At 39.0% G+C, this 22,358-nt stretch overlaps 1 protein-coding gene across 1 annotated transcript; it reads right to left on the bottom strand.

Annotated features, from left to right (window-relative positions):
* Nucleotides 1-3,770: 3,770 nt before the first annotated feature.
* LOC145436555 (uncharacterized) lies at nt 3,771-20,768 on the bottom strand. Its single transcript, XM_080313916.1, has 25 exons — nt 20,633-20,768; nt 20,286-20,531; nt 20,077-20,199; nt 19,699-19,944; nt 19,132-19,377; nt 18,822-19,067; nt 17,447-17,569; nt 17,071-17,316; nt 16,870-16,992; nt 15,617-15,862; nt 15,430-15,552; nt 15,055-15,300; nt 14,856-14,978; nt 14,488-14,733; nt 14,301-14,423; nt 14,042-14,164; nt 13,851-13,973; nt 12,630-12,785; nt 12,243-12,355; nt 8,313-8,526; nt 6,788-6,917; nt 5,160-5,287; nt 4,768-4,941; nt 4,060-4,149; nt 3,771-3,892 (listed from the first exon to the last, which is right to left on the bottom strand). The coding sequence occupies exons 1-25, from the start codon at nt 20,766-20,768 to the stop codon at nt 3,771-3,773; spliced, it is 4,215 nt and encodes a 1,404-aa protein (XP_080170042.1).
* Between the last annotated feature and the right edge of the window lie 1,590 nt (nt 20,769-22,358).

The raw sequence follows: 22,358 nt of genomic DNA, 5'->3' as shown, positions 1-22,358 counted from the left end.
TGTCATGTATAGGCTAACTAAAATGAGTGATCACAAAGTTCAGTGACTACCGTTCTATTAACATTTAATACTATAGGCTACTTATCCTATACTCACGCGCCGCAGCTGCTCCTCTGTAATGTTCTACAAGATGACTGCAAACAGCCGTTGCCTCTCCGACTTGCTCTTCAGAAAACTAAGCATAGTAAACAATAGCGTTAAAAAAGACTGAATACATAACATTACACCCGTTAGATAAACTGCGGGAGCATATAAAAGACGTACTGGACGCAAGTTTAATATTTACGCTTATTGAACCAATCAATTTAGATCAGTTCAAAACATCACAAGATTCAGATAGAGTGAGAGATAGAAGTTCGAAATAAATCTTGGAATAGTCATTAATTCATACATGAAAAAAATAAGCAATGAAAAAGATGTGACATGTGTCGGTAGGCGAAATCGATATGCCGTGGGGTAATTTCAAGCAGGCAAGTATTCATTCAATGCAATCTGCTTGTATTTCGTCTTAAATGTGAACAGTGGACATGCTCGATGTCTTTCGCTGACAACGTACAGCCAATAACGAACCTTGGTATCAATATCAGATATGTTAACGAGATAATCGGCGATATCCTGGACATCTTCATCGTCAAGCGCAGCAATATTGGCGGTCGCGAACTCCAGCATCGAGAGTGTTGAATTGGTATAAGGCTGAAACATGACAGAATAATTCGCACACAATGGGTCTGAATGAACTCAAAACTACATACGGATACTGGTAATTGAATTCTGCGATCATTATTGATTACTGAGATGGATGGTGCAAACCCCTGAAAGGTTCAGGTTCGTGTGAACGCGAACCTTTTTGAAAGGTTTTGTGCGAACGCGAACGTAAACCTTTGGACGTCATGTGACGTCATATTGCCTTTTTAAACGTCACCAAATTTATCAACCGGAGCGATAAATGCTACAATAAAATCAATATATTCCGTTGCTTTACGACGAGTACTTACAAGGGATTAAAAAAGTCCGTCAGGCGAAAAGCGCCAAATATTTTTGTTTAATAAACAACAACAACTGAACATAAGATTACGCCTTAACGGTCTAGCCCAGACCGGACCATGTATTCCGCGTCTGACTATTGCTACATAGGTAGTGGGCAGCAGAGTTGGATCAATTACAACATTTTAATTCAATTACAATTACAATTACAATTACTTCCTTGCATGTATCAATTACATTACAATTACAATTACTTAATGCTAAAATATCAAATTACAATTACAATTACAATTACTGTTGAAAATGTAATTATAATTACAATTACAATTACTTTTAAACAGGTAATCGATTCAGTAAAGAGGTGTTCTTTGACAACCGTAGCTACGTAATTAGCAACAATTTCAAGCTATTCATGTTTCATTCCTAATATGTAGAATACCCTTTATTAAAAAAAACTCGAACGTATTCGAACTATTCCTAATCATGAGTACTGAAAACTAATAGCACAGAAAAATGTTTCAAGTGACTGTTAAGAACAGAACGTTTGAGTGACTAACAGCGAATAGGCTACAGGACAGTCAATGAAATGTAATCAAACGATTAGGCTACGCGGAGCTGAGTCATTTTTTTGTCGAATGTTAAATGTGCAATGAGAGATATGATATTCTTTTTTGCCTGCACCGTCGAGATGCTTTGACGACGAAGTTGCGATACGGCCGTGAGGTCATCTAGTCTGAGCCCCCGTTTTTCTCCATGGTATCCGTGATTGCTGAGCGCCTAGCAAGATAGCTGTGGATACCAATTTTCGAGTCTTTGGTATGACCCGGCCGGGGATCGAACCCACGACCGACCTACCGATCGAGAAGCCGGACGCATAACAATTATATTATCTCGCTCAGAGCTGAGTCAGGATAATGAAATGTAATTGGTAAGGCGTCAGCGATAAGGATGATACCGATAAGTTGCGTAAAATTAAAATAACTGCGAAAGGAAAGATGAGCCTCCTGATAACTAAGAATTACAATATTTTGGTTCGCATTTACATTTTCAGTTGCTCGGAAACTGTTAGATTGCATTTGATGAACATTAGGGTGCGAAAAGTTTCTGGCCCCAGTAAATTTGGCCAAGATTGGAGGTAAGATTGGGATAACACCTCTACAAATGCATGATCAAGTTTGATGAAGCCTGGGTTGGAAACTGGAATTTTTTTTGCTATTGTTGCAACAAGCCTTGGTACTGGTCAGAGATTTAAAAAAAACTTTGACCGTGGCGTAGGAAATGGTTCAGCACAGGTTTCAGAAGAGTTTATTTGCTGTTCATCCATTTTTGAAATATTAGGATTTAGTTTAGCCCACTGGTTCTCTAACTTTTTTAGACACGTCCCCTTTATGACAGTGAATATTTCGTCCCCCCTTATCGTCGTAGCACTCAATGAAATCAGAAAGCTAGCAATCCTTACATATAGTTTGATCGTATAGAAGGTTATGACTGTTGATGAGAGAATTCTCCAATACAAAATTCAGACTATATACCGAGCAATAACCATAAAACAGAGGTGAATCGGGCCATGCGCGGAAAAGATTTCAGTTCACTGGACCGTCTCGCCCCGTTCAGATGTTTTCACGCCGCCCAAGGGGGCACGCCCCCAGTTTGAGAACCACTGGTTTAGCCTATATTGTAATTCACGAAGTTTTCTACTGAAGTATGGGAAACAGTTTAGCGTGACTGAATTATCTAGTGTTAACGCAGCACGCATAGAACACCGATGTAAATAGGCTAATTACTACATGTGGTGACTGTTTACTAAGGCCTTAAGGCCCCTCGTCGTCATCCTGGTTCGTACCGGATTTTCACTGGTGCGACGAATAAATGATTGATTAAATGATTATTCTATGTTGTGATTGTCAGGTTTCCATGAAAATGTAATTGAGATTGGAATTGAGCAAAATTTTGATCAAATTACGATTACAATTACAATTACACAAAATAGAAATGCTTCAATTACAATTACAATTACAATTACATGAAAAAATGTAATTAATTACATTCAACTCAATTACAAATTACAATAGATCTAACTCTGGTGGGCAGAGTGTAAAAGCGTTTCTATGCTTGCAACCGATATTACCCCATAAACAAATTATGCAGTAGCATACACCCCAATCGCACGGATTTGGTTTTTATGGTACAATAAACATATCAAATCAAGAGAGATCCCGTACGCCTGCTAGATTTTTTCCACATTAGACAACGATTTATTCTTAATATCAATTTTACTGATTGTTTGAATAAGCATCATTCAATGACTTCTCTAATGTTGAATTTTTCGTTCTTAATGTTGTGTTGTTACGGGTCAAGCTCACAGCAGAGAGTCACTAAATATCCACAAACGGAAAGCTAAAAATTTCGAGCGACCTTTTGTAACAAAGCAAGTAAAATAATCGAGATTAGCAAGGTGCATGCTCGTTTAGTGATGATTTTTTTATGCTGCTAGCGCCATGCAGAGTGGTCCGAAGTTGAAATGCAAAGAATTTCAACCAAAGATGTTATAATGACATGAATAATTGTAATATATGAAAAAAGGTTCACAGTGCAGAATGGTTCGTATTTGTGTACGTGAACCTCTAAATTTCTAAGGTTCACAAACATCACGCGAACGTGAACCTCACGTTAACAACATCCCTTATTACTACTATTAAATAGTTTTCCGGCATCAGAAATCGTTGAAATTCAAAAGTAGCACTTTAAATTCAGACCAGATGCACGCAAAGAAGCATAAATACAATTCAGTCTCTCACCTCGTAAATGATGGCGTCTACCGATTTACATTCAGCTTTCTTCAAGGATTCAAGTTGATAAACTGCTTCCGATGAGCATACTATCGAGGCCGCAGGTAGATTTTTGTTGTCTAAGAACAAACTCCAGCTTCGTAGCTATATTTTAACATGTCGCAAAATGCAGTATCATATGGATTGACAATATCATGATAGTCCATCTGCTTTATTGCAGTGAGCTTTCAGTTGATAAAGAAGTGATATATATTGCAAAGATACAGGTTAAATGAATGATACTCACTTGTACAGCGGTCCTCTGAATAAGACACAATACCAGGCTGTGTCGGTAAAAACGTGTAGTTCTTTATGAACTGTGTGACATCACAAAATACTGGAAATGTAGAAAATTGTCGCGTGAAATACGTAGGTTAGTAATCTATAAATACACACCACCATTTTAGAGAACTGCTATGAGGTATGTCGAACATACATAACTCTTGTTCGTTACAGAAGAGGTCCGTTACGATATGCTTTGTATAAGGAGTATTCAAGTGGATTCTGCCGGCATGTGCTACTTAAGTTTTCAGTCTACTTACACTCCTACCTCGATGATTAGTTTTGTATAATTTAGGGTTTAATTTGGTTAGATTTGCATCACTGCCAAGTCTGAAATTGCCATATACACCTTCGATGTAGCATCCGTATCACGAAAACAGCATATTATAGGCGAATACCGCACCTACATCATGGAATTATTAGCCATTCTGCGCAGACCGCGAAGATATAAAGCCTTGCAATTATGACAGCTGTCATCAGCGACTAAGCCTACTCACGTTCCTAAATGTAATATCATTTATTTCCAACTTCTATTTGAAATTGAGCATATGTCACGGAATTACTACTACAAGTACTAATTTATCATCAATGATTACTTTGACGACCTATTTAGTTTTATTCATCAATAACAAATCTGTTTTTGAGTAAATTAGAGTCAAATCTCTAAACTAACATGGTTGAGAAGGCGACGAGGTCAGTACGTTCGTGCTATTTCGATCAATAGTTGCATCCGCTGTCGTTGAATTATATTCGTCAGTATTTGCCATTGACATTGATGTGAAAACACTTGTAACATTTTCTGGCAGCGAGGTCACGTTCTGCACCACAGATGTTTCGTTACGCACATCTGAAACAGGAAGCAGTCTGCATTTAGCAATGATCAGTTTTCATCAAGCGCTGATTTAGAGTAACATAGCAGAATCATTGATTACAATGAGATCCCATTTGCTGATTTGGAATCAGGAGCTTTTATTTCACATCCAGTCGGGTTGAGTTGACTAATGACCTAATCATGAGCAGGAGGTAAAGTAATGTGTGCGTATGCAGGCAGAGGGCATAACTTACCTTCACATCGAGATCCCGTGAATTCTATTGTACAAATACAGGTTGCATCAATGGTGTCCGTTTGTTGTATACAGGACCCATTATTCTTGCAGTATGGCTCACCAAACCAAAGGCATGGCTCTTCGCAGCTATGAACGAAACATCGGTAAAAGGTTTACCATGACTATAGACTCACGACTTTGGCAGTGCTATTCGCCACTATAATGTGGTTTCGATTGATAGCAGCATGGAATTAGTGTTATAGAATTGATTGAAATTATTTATTGAAACATTCAATCCTGAATCTGTCAAGTGTATGTAGGGTAATTTCACTTGGTCGAGTGATTCTGTTGCAAAGAGATATTTGTTTTACAATTCCTGACGAAATTGGGCACTCGAGGTACTTAATTCAGTGTGTAATCTTGGGCTTCGTGTCGAGTATACAGGTGCCTATTTTCAAAAGGAAATTTTCACCCGAAATAATAACCTTGTGGACCGAATAATTCCTATCCGCAAGGAGCATAATTTCGATGAACAAATGATATTCATTATTGGAATCGATCATTCCTAACAATATCCGTCTTGGAATCGATACCTAGTTCAAACCAGACCTTATTCCCATTCTGGTGCTAGTAAATCATCGTTTACATCAGGGGTGTCAAAGATACGGCCCGCGGGCCGCATCCGGCCCATCATACGATTTCATCCTGTCCGCGAGGCAATTTCGAGAAAACGCTTGATTTTTAGGAAGAAATATTTCCATCAATTAAAGCCTCAAGACAGGAAATGTCGAGTATGTTCATGTTCAATTGTTCATAGGCTACATTATGACCACCTAACAGCGGGGTTACGGTTTCACTCGAGTCACCATTAGGAACCAAGTCGCTGGCATTGACACCCAATTCCAGAAATATAAAATGTGCACACTGAGGTTATAGGTTTTTGAAAAAAATGGACTAAAAAGTAATCCGAAACCGTTATACGCAGGTTACATGGAAAATAAAATAGTCACAAAATATAATCCAAATATTTGATGTCAGACAGCTGTATTCGGCTTGACTTGAAAGGTAGCCGGCCTCCGCAGAAACCCGGATCTCGATTTAATTCTGATGGACCAAATTCTGACATCCGCGATTACAGTTGAATCTCTTGCATTACTCACAGCGCATATCCTGCGCTAGCGCCAGAATACGACTAGAACAAAGTGAGCACATAACTATGCAAACTTATATCGCCGATAGAGCCCCTGTTTTAGGGGTTTATAACTGTATTCAACCGGCAAATCATCCTACTTTTGTCAATTCCATTGTTTGCGAATAAAGGTGTTGCTAGAATAGAGGCTCTTAATAATAATATAAAGCAATATATTATCTCGTGTAGAAGCTTGTTAATAACGTATTCAAGTGAAAAAAACAAGGGCATGGATTTTGAGGTGACATTTTAGAATCATTTAGCTAGAAAGTTTGAATCCGGTCCGCGACACAAGTTGACTTTGACACCCCTGGTTCATATCAAAATGGTAAATTGATTTCAGTAAACGTGTATCCACAGCAAGATGACTTAAACAAAAAATATCAGCAAGTTGACAGAAAGGTATTGCCGGTCCAAGAAGAGCGACACGAGTCGTTTGATGAAAGTGTGAAAAATACCTTTTGCCTGAATCGGCAGTCCCCCTGTCCACGTATCCGACTTTACATTTGCATAGAAATCCCGGGTCACGGTTGGTGCAGTCGGCGTACGGATGGCAATCGTCGTCACCCGTAATGCATTCGTTTACATCTGTTAGCACGATATTAGCTGGTAATATGACATTGATGCCATTAAGTTATGTACCAAATTTGAGACGTATCCTAAAGATTGTTGATGTCTGTTGAAGAGGATGGTCGCTGTTGAATTTACCCGATGCTTCTGAGTGAGTATGATTCATAATTCAAATCGGATGATGCGAGAACCCAGAGAATATAATATAATATCCTAATCTCGTTGCATATTTTTGCTGGTTGAACATAGTTTGACCAAGTTGCCACAACAGCAGTTGTAGGAGGTAGGCTATTACTTTCAGTGGTACAGATGAATTTGAAATTTCAGTCCATTCGACATGGTACCTAGCGCTGAAAAAAATTGAGCATTCCCGAGTGATTTGACTCCGGATCGAGTATTAGGTAGGCGTCGAGTTCATTTTTCGGGTATCACTGATTAGGACGTCACAAGACTATATGGAGAATGTGTAAAGTTAACATAATATACTGTACCCTCGTTGCGAATACAAATAATTTATTATCATATCTACACAACGTAAAGATCATCTTGTATTTTTATTCCTTACCTATTTCATTGCACCTCTCAAGAATGGTGTGGTTTGACACAACCTCGCAGAAATGTAATTTACACTAACATGCATAGCTTTGTACTACATGTTTTCTATATTTTAACAGCTTCTTGGAGGTACAGAACCGCATTATACAATTGAATAGTAGAGAATGGAAAATAACATCGTATAACAGCAATCGTCTCAGAAAATATGGCGTCACCGGCATGAAATTACGAACACGATAGCGTTGAATGTACTATTTTCGGATGGTGCACGAACTCTTTTAGTTCACACAGCCTTGGATTGTGTATTTCGATCAAATTGGACTCCAGTGCACACATATGAGAGTGTGAACGGCCCTCCCAACGAAACGAAATCTGCCGTCTCGATAATTTTTCGCACAAGCGGGATTATCCAAGAGAGATTAGCTAATGGCCATAGATTTCGGTGCCTTGGAATCGACTTTTATCAAAATACACCAGCAAAGGCTGTGTAAATAAAAGAGTTAGTGTACCATCTAAAATAGTACATTGAACGCTCTTGTATTCGAAATTTCATGCTTGTTTCGTAATATTTTGTGATACGATTGTTGATATGCGATGCTCTTTTCTATTCTCTACTAATTGCTGACGAATAACCCTAATGAGTTTGCTATTACGACATTGAGGTTTCAAGGCTTTCATGTTGAGAAAAAAGCATGGAGGGTATCTTTCTTGTTGATAATATAAATCTTGACGGAAAAAGGCTGATAATTCCACTAATTGGCTCGGAATTATTGTAGCAACCACTAATGTCAATGTCCCACAATTTACCGCATGTCGGGTTGGTAAAACTAGGGTTAACTTTGGTACGATCATTCTCACCGGTGATGTCCAAACCAGCGACTCCATATCTCGTGATTTCCGGGATCGCATTATTTCGAATGGCGTTGTTGAAATCGTTCGAAACTGTTGTCGAGTCCTGCGTCGCATCATTTGGCAAGTTCATGACGCCAGATCCGATAATGCTCCCGCATTCAAACTGCAATCTGTTGACTCCCAGTATAGGTATTGCCAGAAAATCTCCCATTGCTAAAATCTAACCGACAATAAAATAGGGTCACTAAATTTAAATCGATAGAAACTAACACTAATAGTACATATTTGCTCATCAACTTCTCAGAAAGGATAGTAATAGGCAAAACGAATTCAACAAAGGGGCACTGCGCTCTAAAGATGATATAGTCTCAAATTGAAGTGCAAAACGAACAAAAATTTTTGGCCGCAGCCATTTCCTTCAGAACGCCACCGTAATGGAGCAGCTATTTATTGAAATTTCCACAGGACCTTCACGCTCCAGCTGCCGCGACAGCTTAACCCGTTACATGGCACGATGTCTTCACCGTCGCACTTGCTCGACGCGATAAGGCATGTCACACTAGGGCGGTTCAAAAATAACATTTTTTCCTTAATCTTGCGGGCTACGTGATTAAATCGTTAGGTTGCCTTAAAAAACGACGCACACCAAATTTGAATTCATTCCAACCAATATTCGCGGTTTACGAAGAGTTTGAAAATTTTGAATTTGCCCAGAAACGCAAAAAAAATTTATTTTCAAATTTTTCTGCCAACCCCATGAAAATGTTGGGCTGTCTTCAAAAACTATGCAAAACAAATTTGACTCAATTCCAAGCCGTAGAAGTGGAGTTATATCAGTTTTTCTTTGATAATTCTGGGATTATCCTTGATCGGTGGATAATCCAATAATTTTCATCGAAAAACTGGAATAACTCCGCTTCTACGGCTTGGAATTGAGTAAAATTTGTTTTGCATAGTCTTTGAAGACAGCCGAACAATTTCATGGGGTTGGCAGAAAAATTTGAAAAAAATGTTTTTTTGCGTTTCTGGGCAAATTCAAAATTTTCAAACTCTACGTAAACGGCGAATATTGGTTGGAATGAATTCAAATTTGGTGTGCATCGTTTTTTAAGGCAACCTAACGATTTAATCACGTAGCCCGCAAGATTAAGGAAAAAAGGTTATTTTTGAACCGCCCTAATGTCACACAGATAACGAAACTTAGACATATTTCCTCCATAATATCGGCTGACAACTATCTAAAATTCGTTGTCTGTGTGACTGCCTAATCGCGTCGAGCAAGTGCGACGGTGAAGACATCGTGCCATGTAACGGGTAAATCAGCCGCGGCAGCTGGAGCGTGAAGGTCCTGTGGAAATTTCAATAAATTGCAGCTCCATTACGGTGGCGTTCTGAGGTAAATGACTGTGGCCAAAAATGTTTCTTCGGTTGGCCCTTCAATTTGAGACCACATCATTTTTAGAGCGCAGTGCCCCTTTAAGAAAATGAGAAATGAACAGAACAAAAGGACATTGTTAACAAAGTTACAATATTAAAGAATTTTAGACTAATTATCAATTTCAACAGTGAAGAAATCATCAATATTCAAATAATCTGCAGAAGTTCAAGGTATGAAAATCTTATTGAGAGCCAATAGTTATTACATTAGCCCGGCTCTTTCATATTTAGCATCGTTTCATTTTGATCAGTCGCATTTATTATTTGTGGTCGATAGTATGGAAGATTATCAATGATTAGACTCCGAACACCCTGCCTTTATGTTACACCCACATAGCGTAATTGACGCTGACACGTTGAAACTAGTGGGTTTAACTCACTGGTTCTTAAAATCTTTAGACCACGGCCCAAATTTGAGTTTTGTTAACATCTCGCGACTCAAGCCTCACATATTGTAATACATGCTTCTTCAATGTTAGTGTTCTACGTTTCACGGGCATGTATGGAATAGAGAGCTGCAGAAAACAAGTTGTTGGCAACACAGTTCTATGATACCTAGCCTATATGTGACCAAAACGATTTCAAATTGGGGTGCACTATTTTTCTCAGCAATTCAGCATGTCTCTTTCTCTCTATTTTTCTCTTCATGTGTCCTGGCGCGGTACTGATTGGCCCCGAAATGCCGGTGGTATAAGTTTTCACGGTGCACACGCTAGAGCAGGGGTGGGCAAACTACAGCCCGCGGGCCGCATGCGGCCCGCAACACCGTTCTTTGCGGCCCGCGAGAGTCTAAAGAAACTTTTTTTTTAATATTGATAAAATGCGTACTAAAAATCGAAATAATGCAGGGATTTAATTAAACTATTTATTAGTATATTTCACCATGATAATTCTAAGACAGTGGTTTTCAAACTGGGGGGCGTGAAAGCATCATAAGCGGGCCGCGAAGCTGAGCTCAACTGAGAAAGATTTTTTTCGCGCTCTGCGCGATTTACCAACAATGTCATAATTGTTGCTCTGTAGTAAGTCTGAATTTCACATTTAAAAATCTCTGCTCCATAGTCGGAACCTTCCATGCCATCAAACTATCCGTTAGGTTTGATAGCAACCTGGTTGCGTTTTGTGATATGACGATAAGGGAGCGCGAAATCTTTCACCATCATAAGGGTTGGTGAGAGTTTGAGAAACACTGTTCTAAGATAAATACTTCCTACATTGTTTTTATGTTTATTTTCTGGCGCGACAGCCCGATCTCAAGTCCCACACAGTTTGAGAGGTTTCTACTGCTAAACATCATAGAAATCCTAAACGAGATTGACATAATTCGGATCACAAGTGGGATTTCAGATTGGTCACTCCAGTTTTAATTATTGCAGTGAAGTGCTTATAAAAACCTATTCGCGCGTGCCTTAGGTAGATTCGTTCTCTGTGTGCGTAGAATTGGGGCATTTATATTTTATCTACACAGAAGCCTGTTTGAAGCTAACATGGTTATGATTCTGTGAGCATTGTGTGTCCTGGAACCGAAACAAAAGTGAAATTAGTAAATTTATGAACAGATCGCTGCTTACAGATTTAAATTCCAATCCTGTTCTAAGAATCGGGACAACCGACTTTCCTCTGTATATAGTTTTAAAAAATTGGTTATTGAGGTCGACCAGTCTATGAAATCTCGCCACTATCTTTGTGATGCGTGTACGATATATCATCAAAGCAATGTTTGGTTTGTTTTAAATAAGAACTGATATTATCTCCATTTTCTCACTATATAATCAAATACCAATATTGCGTTTGGGTTTATAATTTCATTTTATATAGTGCGGCCCGCAAATGGATTCAGATGTTAAATGCGTCCCGCGAACTCAAACGTTTGCCCACCCCTGCCCTAAACCCAACTGTTTCCGCTGACGATACTATATTGTAGGAATATACCGTTCTTTCACAATTTCTGAATACATTTGGAATGACTATTATAAATTATTCATATTAAGGAGTGCCACGGTTACGGTTCTGCCGTTTCCCTCCCTCTACTCTGGCCGAGGATTACCCGCACCAGCTAAAGATTCCCTGAGACAGATACATCTCAGATCTCATTATGACATCGAAGCAATCTGTCTGATAAAAAGGTCGCCACATTTTCATATTGCCGTAACCACATTTCGTGTCTCGCTTAATGAATATTGTACCCAATAAAATGACCATCCATAGGCATACCCGCACACGGCACCCATATTAGGTCGCGCGAAGCGCGAAGAACAGGTTTTTGTGACAATAAATTCAGCAAATATTACAAAAAATATTGTAAGATCACAGTGTTGCGCTCGCGACTCATACTTTAAGAGCCCCCGGTTTAAATGAACAAGAATTATATCGTTCAGTCACTAATTGATGAATGAATATGATCACTGGAGGGCAGGTGAACAAAGTGGTCTATATGCTGGTGAAGCAACTATACAAATCCTCACAAGGCATACGGAATGAAGTCTTTTCGATACTTACTATTTCAGTAAATATGCTAAACGATCTAGCATATTCCTCGCTATTGATATTTAAAATCTCTTCGGTGCAAGTCTCGGCCGCCAATGTCATTGAAAACTGCATTCCAATCGTTCCTGAACAAAATAAATTGATCTCATTCTCGTACTGAATTGCCAATATGTAATGTGTAATGGGTCTTCTAGATTTATCACGATATGTCAGGGAACTCTTCGGAGTGGAAAATCAAACCACATTGGCGATGTGCGAGTTTAACAGAACAATACTGCATCGTTTTTCTGCATTTTACAACCGACAAAGGTCGTTTCAAGGAGTGCGTTGCAGAAAAGCCATCAACAATAATCAGCACATTTACAATTATATTATTGATCCCGTAATTGAGGCACTTGCCTGTGGTATTGTTGGGCTGCGATGATGAGTTGGTAAGATTTGATCCTGTGGTTGTGATAACTGTCAACGATTTGGTTGTTGTATAACTTGCCGTCGTGGAAGTAACTGTTGCTGGAGTCGATACTTGAATCGTAGTGGTAGTTTCAGTCTCACGTTCTGTAGTTGCGGCAATAGTAGTTATCTCAATGTTGCCAATCGTGATGGTAATATTAGTAGACCGCAGTGCTAAAGATTCCAGTAGAGCCGCCTAAGGCTGATGAGTGAATGTCAGAAATAGCATCAATACCAGTATGTTCCGTACGTGTTACATGCAATATTGATTAAATGACTTGTAAAAGTGATCGTGATCCCACAATGATGTGATTTACTAATAAACGCCTAGATTATAGGAAAAGTCAATCATATATTCATAATCATAAAACCAATTCCGATCTGCACATAAGGTCATCGCTGTAAACGTTTCATTTGCCGATTAGAGGAAATTTACTCAATTTCGAAACATTTGCACCCTGTCCCGTCTACAATATATAGCCAAATGAAGGAAACGTTGTTGGCGCAAGATGCCTTAAGATGGCAGTTGTATCATCCTTCCGTGCATTCATTGATATCGAGAATTGGACTTTCGAAATATATATTCTGGCGTGGAATTCAACTTTAAATCGAGTCGCTCTTATACTTGTACAGGTGCAGATATAGCTTGGTATTTACAATTCATTACTTTAAATTTCGCAAATCGAATCTAAAAATTTCATGTACCTGACTTTGAAAAAAAAACTGTACTGTACAATGTACGGGACATTGCTTTACATCTGTGTTCTGTATCGCAATCACACAAAACCTAGCTTTCATTATAGGAAAACAATGGTTTTGCACAAATGTGAATCAAACCGGACATCGGTTAATGATTCGGCCTCGGCCTGATAATGTATATATACGCAAACGCAGGTTGGAAAACACCCGCCGATATCAATATTACGATAAGAAACATACTGCAACAAGTAGGGTAATGTGTGAAATAGACGAACATTCGTATATCCACTGCCATTAACAATTTTCGGACAAGCGCATCAACTACAGCGAATATTCAAGTCATATATAGCCAAACTAAGGGTAAGATCCTCTCTTGTTGTTGCTGCGTCCTGTAGTCCAGTACAATTCAATGCATTCATATGTTAGTGGCAATAATTATTATAAATATGATTACAAACGTATCCAAAATACCTGTACAAATCTTGCCGTTCCCAGTATATCCTGAGTTGCACTTGCACATGTAAGTTCCTTCTTCGTTGATGCATGTTGAGTTCAAGTGGCAATCATGCGCTTGTTCCGCACATTCATCAACATCTAAACGGATATTCGTGAAGACGAGTTGCAGTTGTGACAGAATTGCATACAGGTTTATTGATACTGACCCGTACAGTTCACCCCATTTCCGGTATATCCATCGTCACATTCGCACATAAAAGCTCCTTTGCTATTTGAGCATGTTGCATGATAATGACAGTTATGTAAGTCTTCTGAGCATTCATCGACATCTGATGAAATTTGAGTACATTTGAATGGGTAGACAAATCAAAAACAAGTTGACAAGTACTGAATTATGATACATGATACTTGAACAAGAGATTAATGAATTGTTACAACGAAACGTTCCCGTCATTTACAATTTACCATCACATGATTCCCCATTCCCGGTGAATCCAATGTCACATACACAAACAAAGAATCCATCGTCGTTGACGCAAGTGGCGTTTTTATGGCAATTGTGTAAATTGCTGTAACATTCATTATTATCTGAAGAAATCAGGATCCGTAATGAATTATACGTAACAGATTCATATGTGGTCATTCATGATACCTGTACAGTATTTCCCATTTCCCAAATATCCACTATCGCATTCACAAATATAGGAACCTTCAACATTGGAACATGTTGCATTAAAATGACATTCGTGAAAACCTTTCATGCATTCGTCAATGTCTGAACACGATTCACCATCTCCGGTATAACCATCATTACAATCACAAATAAAGGAGCCATTGGTGTTGGCGCAAGTTGCGTTGTAATGACAGTTATGAAGTCCTTCCGAACAATCGTCTACATCTAAAGCAAATTGGGAATAATAAAATAAATATTTACACGTGGAAATGATTGCACTAAAACTATTACACTAAATTATAAAATATTTAACAAAAATTTGATGAACTGTTTCATTTACAATTTACCATCACATGATTCCCCATTTCCGGTGAATCCGAGGTCACATACACAAACAAAGAATCCCTCGTCGTTGATACAAGTGGCGTTTGTATGGCAGTCGTGTAAATTGCTGGAACATTCATTGATATCTGACAAAATCGGGATACGCAATGAATTAAATGTAACATATTCGTAAATGGTCATAATTCGCCATATGTGATATACCTGCACAATATTTGCCATTACCAGAATATCCATTGTCGCATTCACACATGTAAGAACCTTCATCATTGAGACATGTTGCATTAACATGGCATTCGTGAATATCTTGTAAGCATTCGTCAATGTCTTTACACGATTCACCATCTCCGGAATAACCAACAAAGCAATCACAAATAAAGAAGCCATCGGTGTTGCCGCAAGTTGCGTTGTAATGGCAGTCATCAAGTCCTTCTAAACATTCGTCTACATCTAAAAACAAGTTAAGAAAATTAATATGAATATTTATATCTGCAAAATATTCCACTAAAGTCATGATAAGATATTGAACAGAAATTGATGAGTTTTTATAGAAATATGTTGACGACATTTACAATTTACCATCACATGATATCCCACTTCCGGTGAATCCGAGGTCACATACACAAAGAAAGAAGCCCTCTTCGTTGATGCAAGTGGCATTAGTATGGCAATTGTGCAAATTGCTGGAACATTCATCGATATCTGAAAAAAGCAGAATGCACAATGAATTATATGTAACAAATTCATATGTGGTAATTTATGATACCTGCGCAAGATTTCCCGCTTCCCGAATAGCCACTGTCACATTTACAAATGTAAGAACCTTCATCATTGAAACATTTTGCATTAATATGGCATTCGTGAACAACATCCATGCATTCGTCAATGTCTTTACACGATTCACCATCTCCGGTATAACCAACATCGCATTCGCAAAGAAAGGAACCATCAGTATTCACGCAAGTAGCGTTGTAGTGACAGTTATGAATTTCTTCTAAACATTCGTCTAGATCTGAAACCAGTTGATAAAATTGATATGAATATTCACTATAGTTGTAGAAAATTTGGAAAATGTAAAATGATGCGTATTCATATCTCATTCTATAGATTCCATAGAAAAATCAATGAGTCCGTAATAAGCCCACAGGAAAGTCGTTGAGATTGGGACCGACCATAGAACTAAACTAACAATCACGAAATCACGGCACTTGATTGGCTAATCGGCTATGTTTGACTGATCACGACGGCGGGGGCTTGCTGATCAGCTGTTCAAGGAGTCTGCTAACGGCGGTGATTCTGTAAGCTCGTTGCAGGTTGGTCCGCAGAGCATGATTTAGGATCTATTAATGTAATGTTGAGTTACGAAATACATGACTAACAAAAAACAGACCAAAGACTCGAAAACTGGTATTCGCGGCTATCTTGTTTGGCGCTCAGCATCCACGGATAGCATGGAGGAGTAGAAAATGGTAATGCAGAAGATGGCCGTCGTCAAATCATCACGATGGTGCAGGCGAACACGAACGCGAAGCAGAAAATTCGTAAGTGCGGTTGTGATTATTTAATCATTGCTGATTAATACGCCGATTTTTTTTACAAGTCTAAAAATTAAAAAAAAAGTTCAAAGTGTAGCGTTAGGTCAATAAATGTTATTATTGTTCACAAACTCAATTTATTTTCCGTTTTGTAGGTAAAAAAAAAATCGCCGTACTGATTTTCAATGAATAGCCGTGATTTCGTGATTGAATCTTCCGCCGTTCTATGCTCGCTGGCACGCCCACTCTGCCGCTACTTTCAAGCTCTTGTAGTCAAATCTTAACGTACGTCCTGTGAGCTTATCACGGGCGCATAGCCGTCTATAGAATGATACGCATAGCATACGCATCATTTTTGAGATATTCCAAATTATGTACAACCCGGAAATTCATACTGTGAATTATTCCACTAAATACATTATAAAATATTTAAAACAAATTGATGAATTGTCATAACCAGAAGTTATCCTGATTTACAATTTACCATCACATGAGTGTCCATTTCCGGTGAATCCGAGGTCACATACACAGATAAAGAATCCGTCGTCGTTGATGCAAGTGGCGTTGGTATGGCAATTGTGTGAATTGCCGTAACACTCATTGATATCTGAAAAAAAATCAGAATACAGAACGAATTATATTTAGCAGATTCGTGAATGGACAGAATTGGTAAAGCGTGATATACCTGTACAGTATTTGCCATTACCAGAATATCCAGTCTCGCATTCACAAATGTAAGAGCCTTCATCATTGGAACATGTCGCATTAATGTGACATTCGTGAAAATCATCCACGCATTCGTCAATGTCTGTACACGATTCACCATCCCCGGTAAAACCAACAACACATTCGCAAAGAAAGGAACCATCGGTGTTGCCACAAGATGCGTTGAAATGACACTTATGAAATCCTTCCACACATTCGTCTACATCTAAAACAAGATATGGAATATAATATGGATATTTACATTTGCAAATTATTATATTATAAATACATTACAAAATAATGGGCAAAATTGATGAATTGTTGTAACGAAAAATTCTACGTCATTTATAATTTACCTTCACATAATTCCCCACTCCCGGTGAATCCGAGGTCACATACACAATCAAAGAATCCGTTGTCGTTGCGACAAGTGGCGTTGGAATCACAATTGTGTAAATTGTTGGAACATTCATTGATATCTGAAGAAATCGGTTTACGCAACGAATTAGATATAACAAATTCATAAGTGGTAATTTATCACGTGCCCAGGAACGTAACCGCCGCACCCCAAACCCCCCGATTGGGTGGGGCATGCTCGAAGGGCCACAAAATTATTTCGAACATCCACATAAATTATAGAAAATTTTGTGGGAGATATCGAACAACTTCAATATTTTCATCGCGCATCGCGCGATTTAGTTTAGTCATTTGTCTACTTTTTAATATGGATACCCGACGTGTCCCAAGAAAGAAATAGGGGTACGCATCATTTTTGAGGAAAATAAGCATTTCATCGTCGGCCATTACTTCTCCACGACACATCAAGACTTTTGAATTTTCGGCCAACATGCTACTTTCCGAATTGTGTTACCAAATAAAACCAGGGCCGAAAATTACATCCATATGTTGCCCGAAAACATCACTATATATAGCCTATTGTAGTGTCACCATATTTTGCGATCCGGAAAGTGGGACACCTTTTCCAAATCACAAAAGTTAGATTACCGGACTTGAAAACTGCCGATTCGAAGATTTTCACGGGAAATCCTATCGTCTATAAAAACGCCATTTTCCAGTTCTACTCCCTGAGCACCAGCTCGAACACCTACACTGCACATTTCGCGTCGTTTATGGCGTTTTGTACTTTGTGCCTGTCCTGTCCATTAGCCTGGCTGTCAAAACTGTAAATGAACACGAATTCCAAAAAAAAGAGGATATTTAGGCGTCATCGAGGGATATTTTCGATTTCCCGAAAAAAAAAATGGACAAATCCTCCTATACATGAAGATACATAGTTACCCTGGCCAATTGCTGATTGTCCATAGGCGACTGGCGTGGAATAGTCTCGCGATTGCAATCTGAGGCCAGCGCCACCCTCAGCTTTACCAGTAAATCTGAGCACGTGGACTGGGCGACGATAAAAAATTATTAGCAGTATATGCAATTGCCAATATTATAGATAAAACTAATCAATAGTATGAAATTTTTTCGCGCAGGGCGCAACTAACGGCAAGCACTGTATTTCTCTCCATAACAGTAAAACGTGCCTTTCTGTTGTTCTGTTGATGGTAAAAAAGCTCTCCGTGAACGGCATTCGGGGGGGGGGGGGCGAGCCCCCCAGAATTTTGGTTCTTGATCATGTGGGGACCCGAGACCATCGCTTTTTGTGGGGGGTGCGGGCGGCTAACGAAGTACTCTTTCGGTCCTGCCGTCCCTGCGGCCCTGCCCTACCTGTACAAAATTGCCCATTTCCCGAATATCCACTGTCACATTCACAAATGTAAGATCCTTCATCATTGGTACATGTTGCATTGAAATGGCATTCGTGAAAATCTTCTAGACATTCATCAATGTCCGTACACGATTCACCTTCTCCAGTATAACCAACGACGCATTCGCAAGCAAAGAATCCATCTTCGTTGATGCAAGTGGCATATGTATGGCAAGTGTGTAAATTAGTGGAACATTCATTGATATCTGAAGAAATCAGGTAAGGGAATGGAATATATATGACATATTGGTAAATGGTAATTAATGATACCTGTACAAGATTTCCCGTTCCCCGAATATCCACTGTCGCATTCACAGACGTAAGAACCTTCATTATTCGAACATATTGCATTAATATGGCAGCCGTGAAAACCTTCCGCGCATTCGTCAATGTCTCTACATGATTCACCGTCTCCGGTAAAACCAATATCACATTCGCAGAGGAAGGAACCATGGGTGTTGCAACAAGATGCGTTATAATGACAGTTATGAAGTCCTCCCATACATTCGTCAACGTCTAAAGCAAGTTTAGACAAATAATATGAATATTTACACATGCATATTATTCCACTATAAATACATTAAATGATATTGAACAATGACTGGATGATTTCTTACAACTGAAGGTTGACATAATTTACTATTTACCATCACATGATTCCCCTTTTCCAGTGAATCCGAGGTCACACACACAAAAAAAGAATGGATTATCGTTGATGCAAGTAGTTGCGTTGGTATGGCAATTGTGTAAATTACTGACACATTCATTGATATCAGAAAAAATGAGACTACGCAATGAATCATAAAAAACATATTCGTAAATGATCATAAATGATACCTGTACAAGATTTCCCGTTTCCCGCATAACCACTGTCGCATTTACAATTGTAAGAACCTTCATCATTGGAACACGTTGCATTCATATGGCATTCGTGATAATCGTCCACACATTCGTCAATGTCGATACACGATTCACCATTTCCGGTGTAACCAACATCGCATTCGCAATAAAATGAGCCATCGGTGTTCACACAACTGGCGTTGTCATGACAGTTATTAATTCCTTCTAAACACTCGCCAACATCTAAAATAAGTTAAGTAAAATCGTATGTTTATGTTTTATATGCAAATTATTGCACTAATTACAGTATAATATATTGAACAATAATTTGACCAATTTTTATATTGAAAGGTTGACGTCATTTACGATTTATACCATCACACGATTCTCCATTTCCAGTGAATCCGACGTCACATACACAAACGAAGAAGCCATCGTGGTTGATGCAAGTGGCGTTTGTATGGCAATTGTGTAAATTGTTATAACATTCATTGATATCTGAAAAAAATCAGGATACGGAATGAATCATTCTATATAAGAGATTCGGAAACTCAAATGGAAAGAACTAGCCGTACATGATATACCTGTACAATATTTGCCATTACCAGAATATCCACTGTCGCATTCACAAATGTAAGCACCTTCATCATTGGAACATGTTGCGTTAATATGGCATTGGTGAACATCTTCCACGCATTCGTCAATGTCTGTACACGATTCACCATCTCCAGTATAACCAATATCACACTCGCAAAGGAAAGAGCCGTCGGTGTTGACACAAGATGCGTTGTAGTGACACTTATGAAGTCCTTCCGCACACTCGTCTACATCTAAAGCATATGCGAAATATTATATTACAAATACATTATAAAGTATTGAGAAAAAATTGATGAATTGATGTATTGGAAAGTCGACGCCATTAACAATTTACCTTCACATAATTCTCCGCTTTCGGTGAATTCGAGGTCGCATACACAAACATAGAATCCGTCGACGTTACGGCGAGTGGCGTTGGAATCACAATTGTGTAAATCGTTGTTACATTTGTTAGCGCGCGCGTACGGCATTTCCTTGTTTTGTGTGTTTTTTTATTTAATTACTGATCGGTGTAACCGTCATTATCACTCGCGTTTTCTTTTCCCTATATATTCAATTGGTAGAACTGTTTTGTTGGTTACTTTGTAAGGACGGGTGGAAGATTTGCGGTGAAGCATTGTTATAAATCCTACGTTTACTCTGCCCTTGCCTACTTTGTGTCATTATATATTTAATCATTGTAGTAAAGTACTGTGTTTGATTTATACCGGCGTTACCGATCGTTAAGATTAGACAGGCTTCTGCGCCTACAGTCGCCACACGAACATTTCGCGTGCCGCGCAGAAACAATTTATAACAGCTGCAATTTACGACGCTTGCTTCGATTACAAAAGCAAGTCAAAGTAATCCAATCCGTATTATTCAACGGAGATTTGGTTTGTTTCATCGTCAGAGTGCTTTCGATTGCACCAATTCAGCAATCACCATTACCTTCCCTGATCATTAAAGACAAACGATTAGTATCAGAATGCCGCTGCAACACTCTCCGATCGACGAGAAAGTTCGATTAGCTCCTTCGTTCAAGACTGTCACCGAGATGACTGTGGAAGAGATGCGTATCGAACTTGCTGCTCTCGAATTGCCAACCACGGGGAACAAGGCCGCTCTATCGGAAAGACTGAAGAAAGCTGGTGAGTGTAAGCCCGACAATTTGGAGACATCTAGAACGCAACCGCCGGATTCGCCGGTGCTAGATCAATCCGCGGCTTCGCCCGAACCATTTTAACTTCAGACCGAGAAGCCCAACGACCTCATGATGATGTTTACACTGATGAAGCAACAGCAAGAGGTAGCGGAGAAAAGGTTCATCATTCAGCAGGAAGCTGAAAAAAGAATCCTCCTTCAGCTTGAAAGAATGCGCTAGGAGGCGAAAGAAGAGAGACACAATGTAACAGGGTTGTAATGACTCGAGTCATGACTCGACTCGAGTCAGACTCGAGTCACGATTTTTTTATGACTCGACTTGACTCGAGTCATTTTCTTGAAATGGGAAAATGACTCGACTCGACTCGAGTCAATATTTGGATTGACTCGACTTGTACTCGAGTCATTACGCATGACTCGACCCAAGTCATTGACTCGGCTTATTTTATATGACTTGAAGATGAAGAAATTTGCGAATCATAATGGCTAGATCAACGCATCCGACGAATTCTGCCGACATCGCTATTTGTCACCACTGCTTTCGTTGCACTTGTCTGATATATCAGATATGCCGCCGTAAAAACAACAGAAAGTGATACATAGTAGCAATGCATTGTACAAAATCGTCCAGTGATGAAGAGGTAATAGATCCTCCGCAATTAAAGTACTCAAGACTTTTCAATTATACAAGCAAACAATTGAATCAAAGTTCAATTAGAGCCAATGAAATGACTCAGATGGTGAAGAGACTGATAAGCTCATGTGTAGATTTGAAGGCGATGATTCTTTGCATTTTTGGGCGACTAGAAAGAATGAGTATTCAATGCTCTTCAGTGTGGTTCAAAAATGCTTGTCAATTCCTGCATCTAGTGCACTAGTGGAACGTGTATTCAGTAGATGTGGATTCATTCTACGGC

The sequence above is a fragment of the Botryllus schlosseri genome, chromosome 3 (genome assembly GCF_051294905.1).
Source record: "Botryllus schlosseri isolate E-star chromosome 3, Bs_hap1, whole genome shotgun sequence".
NCBI classification, from domain to species: Eukaryota; Metazoa; Chordata; class Ascidiacea; order Stolidobranchia; family Styelidae; genus Botryllus; species Botryllus schlosseri.
The sequence above is the reverse complement of the archived record's forward strand: the minus strand, read 5'-3'. Positions and strand labels throughout refer to the sequence as shown.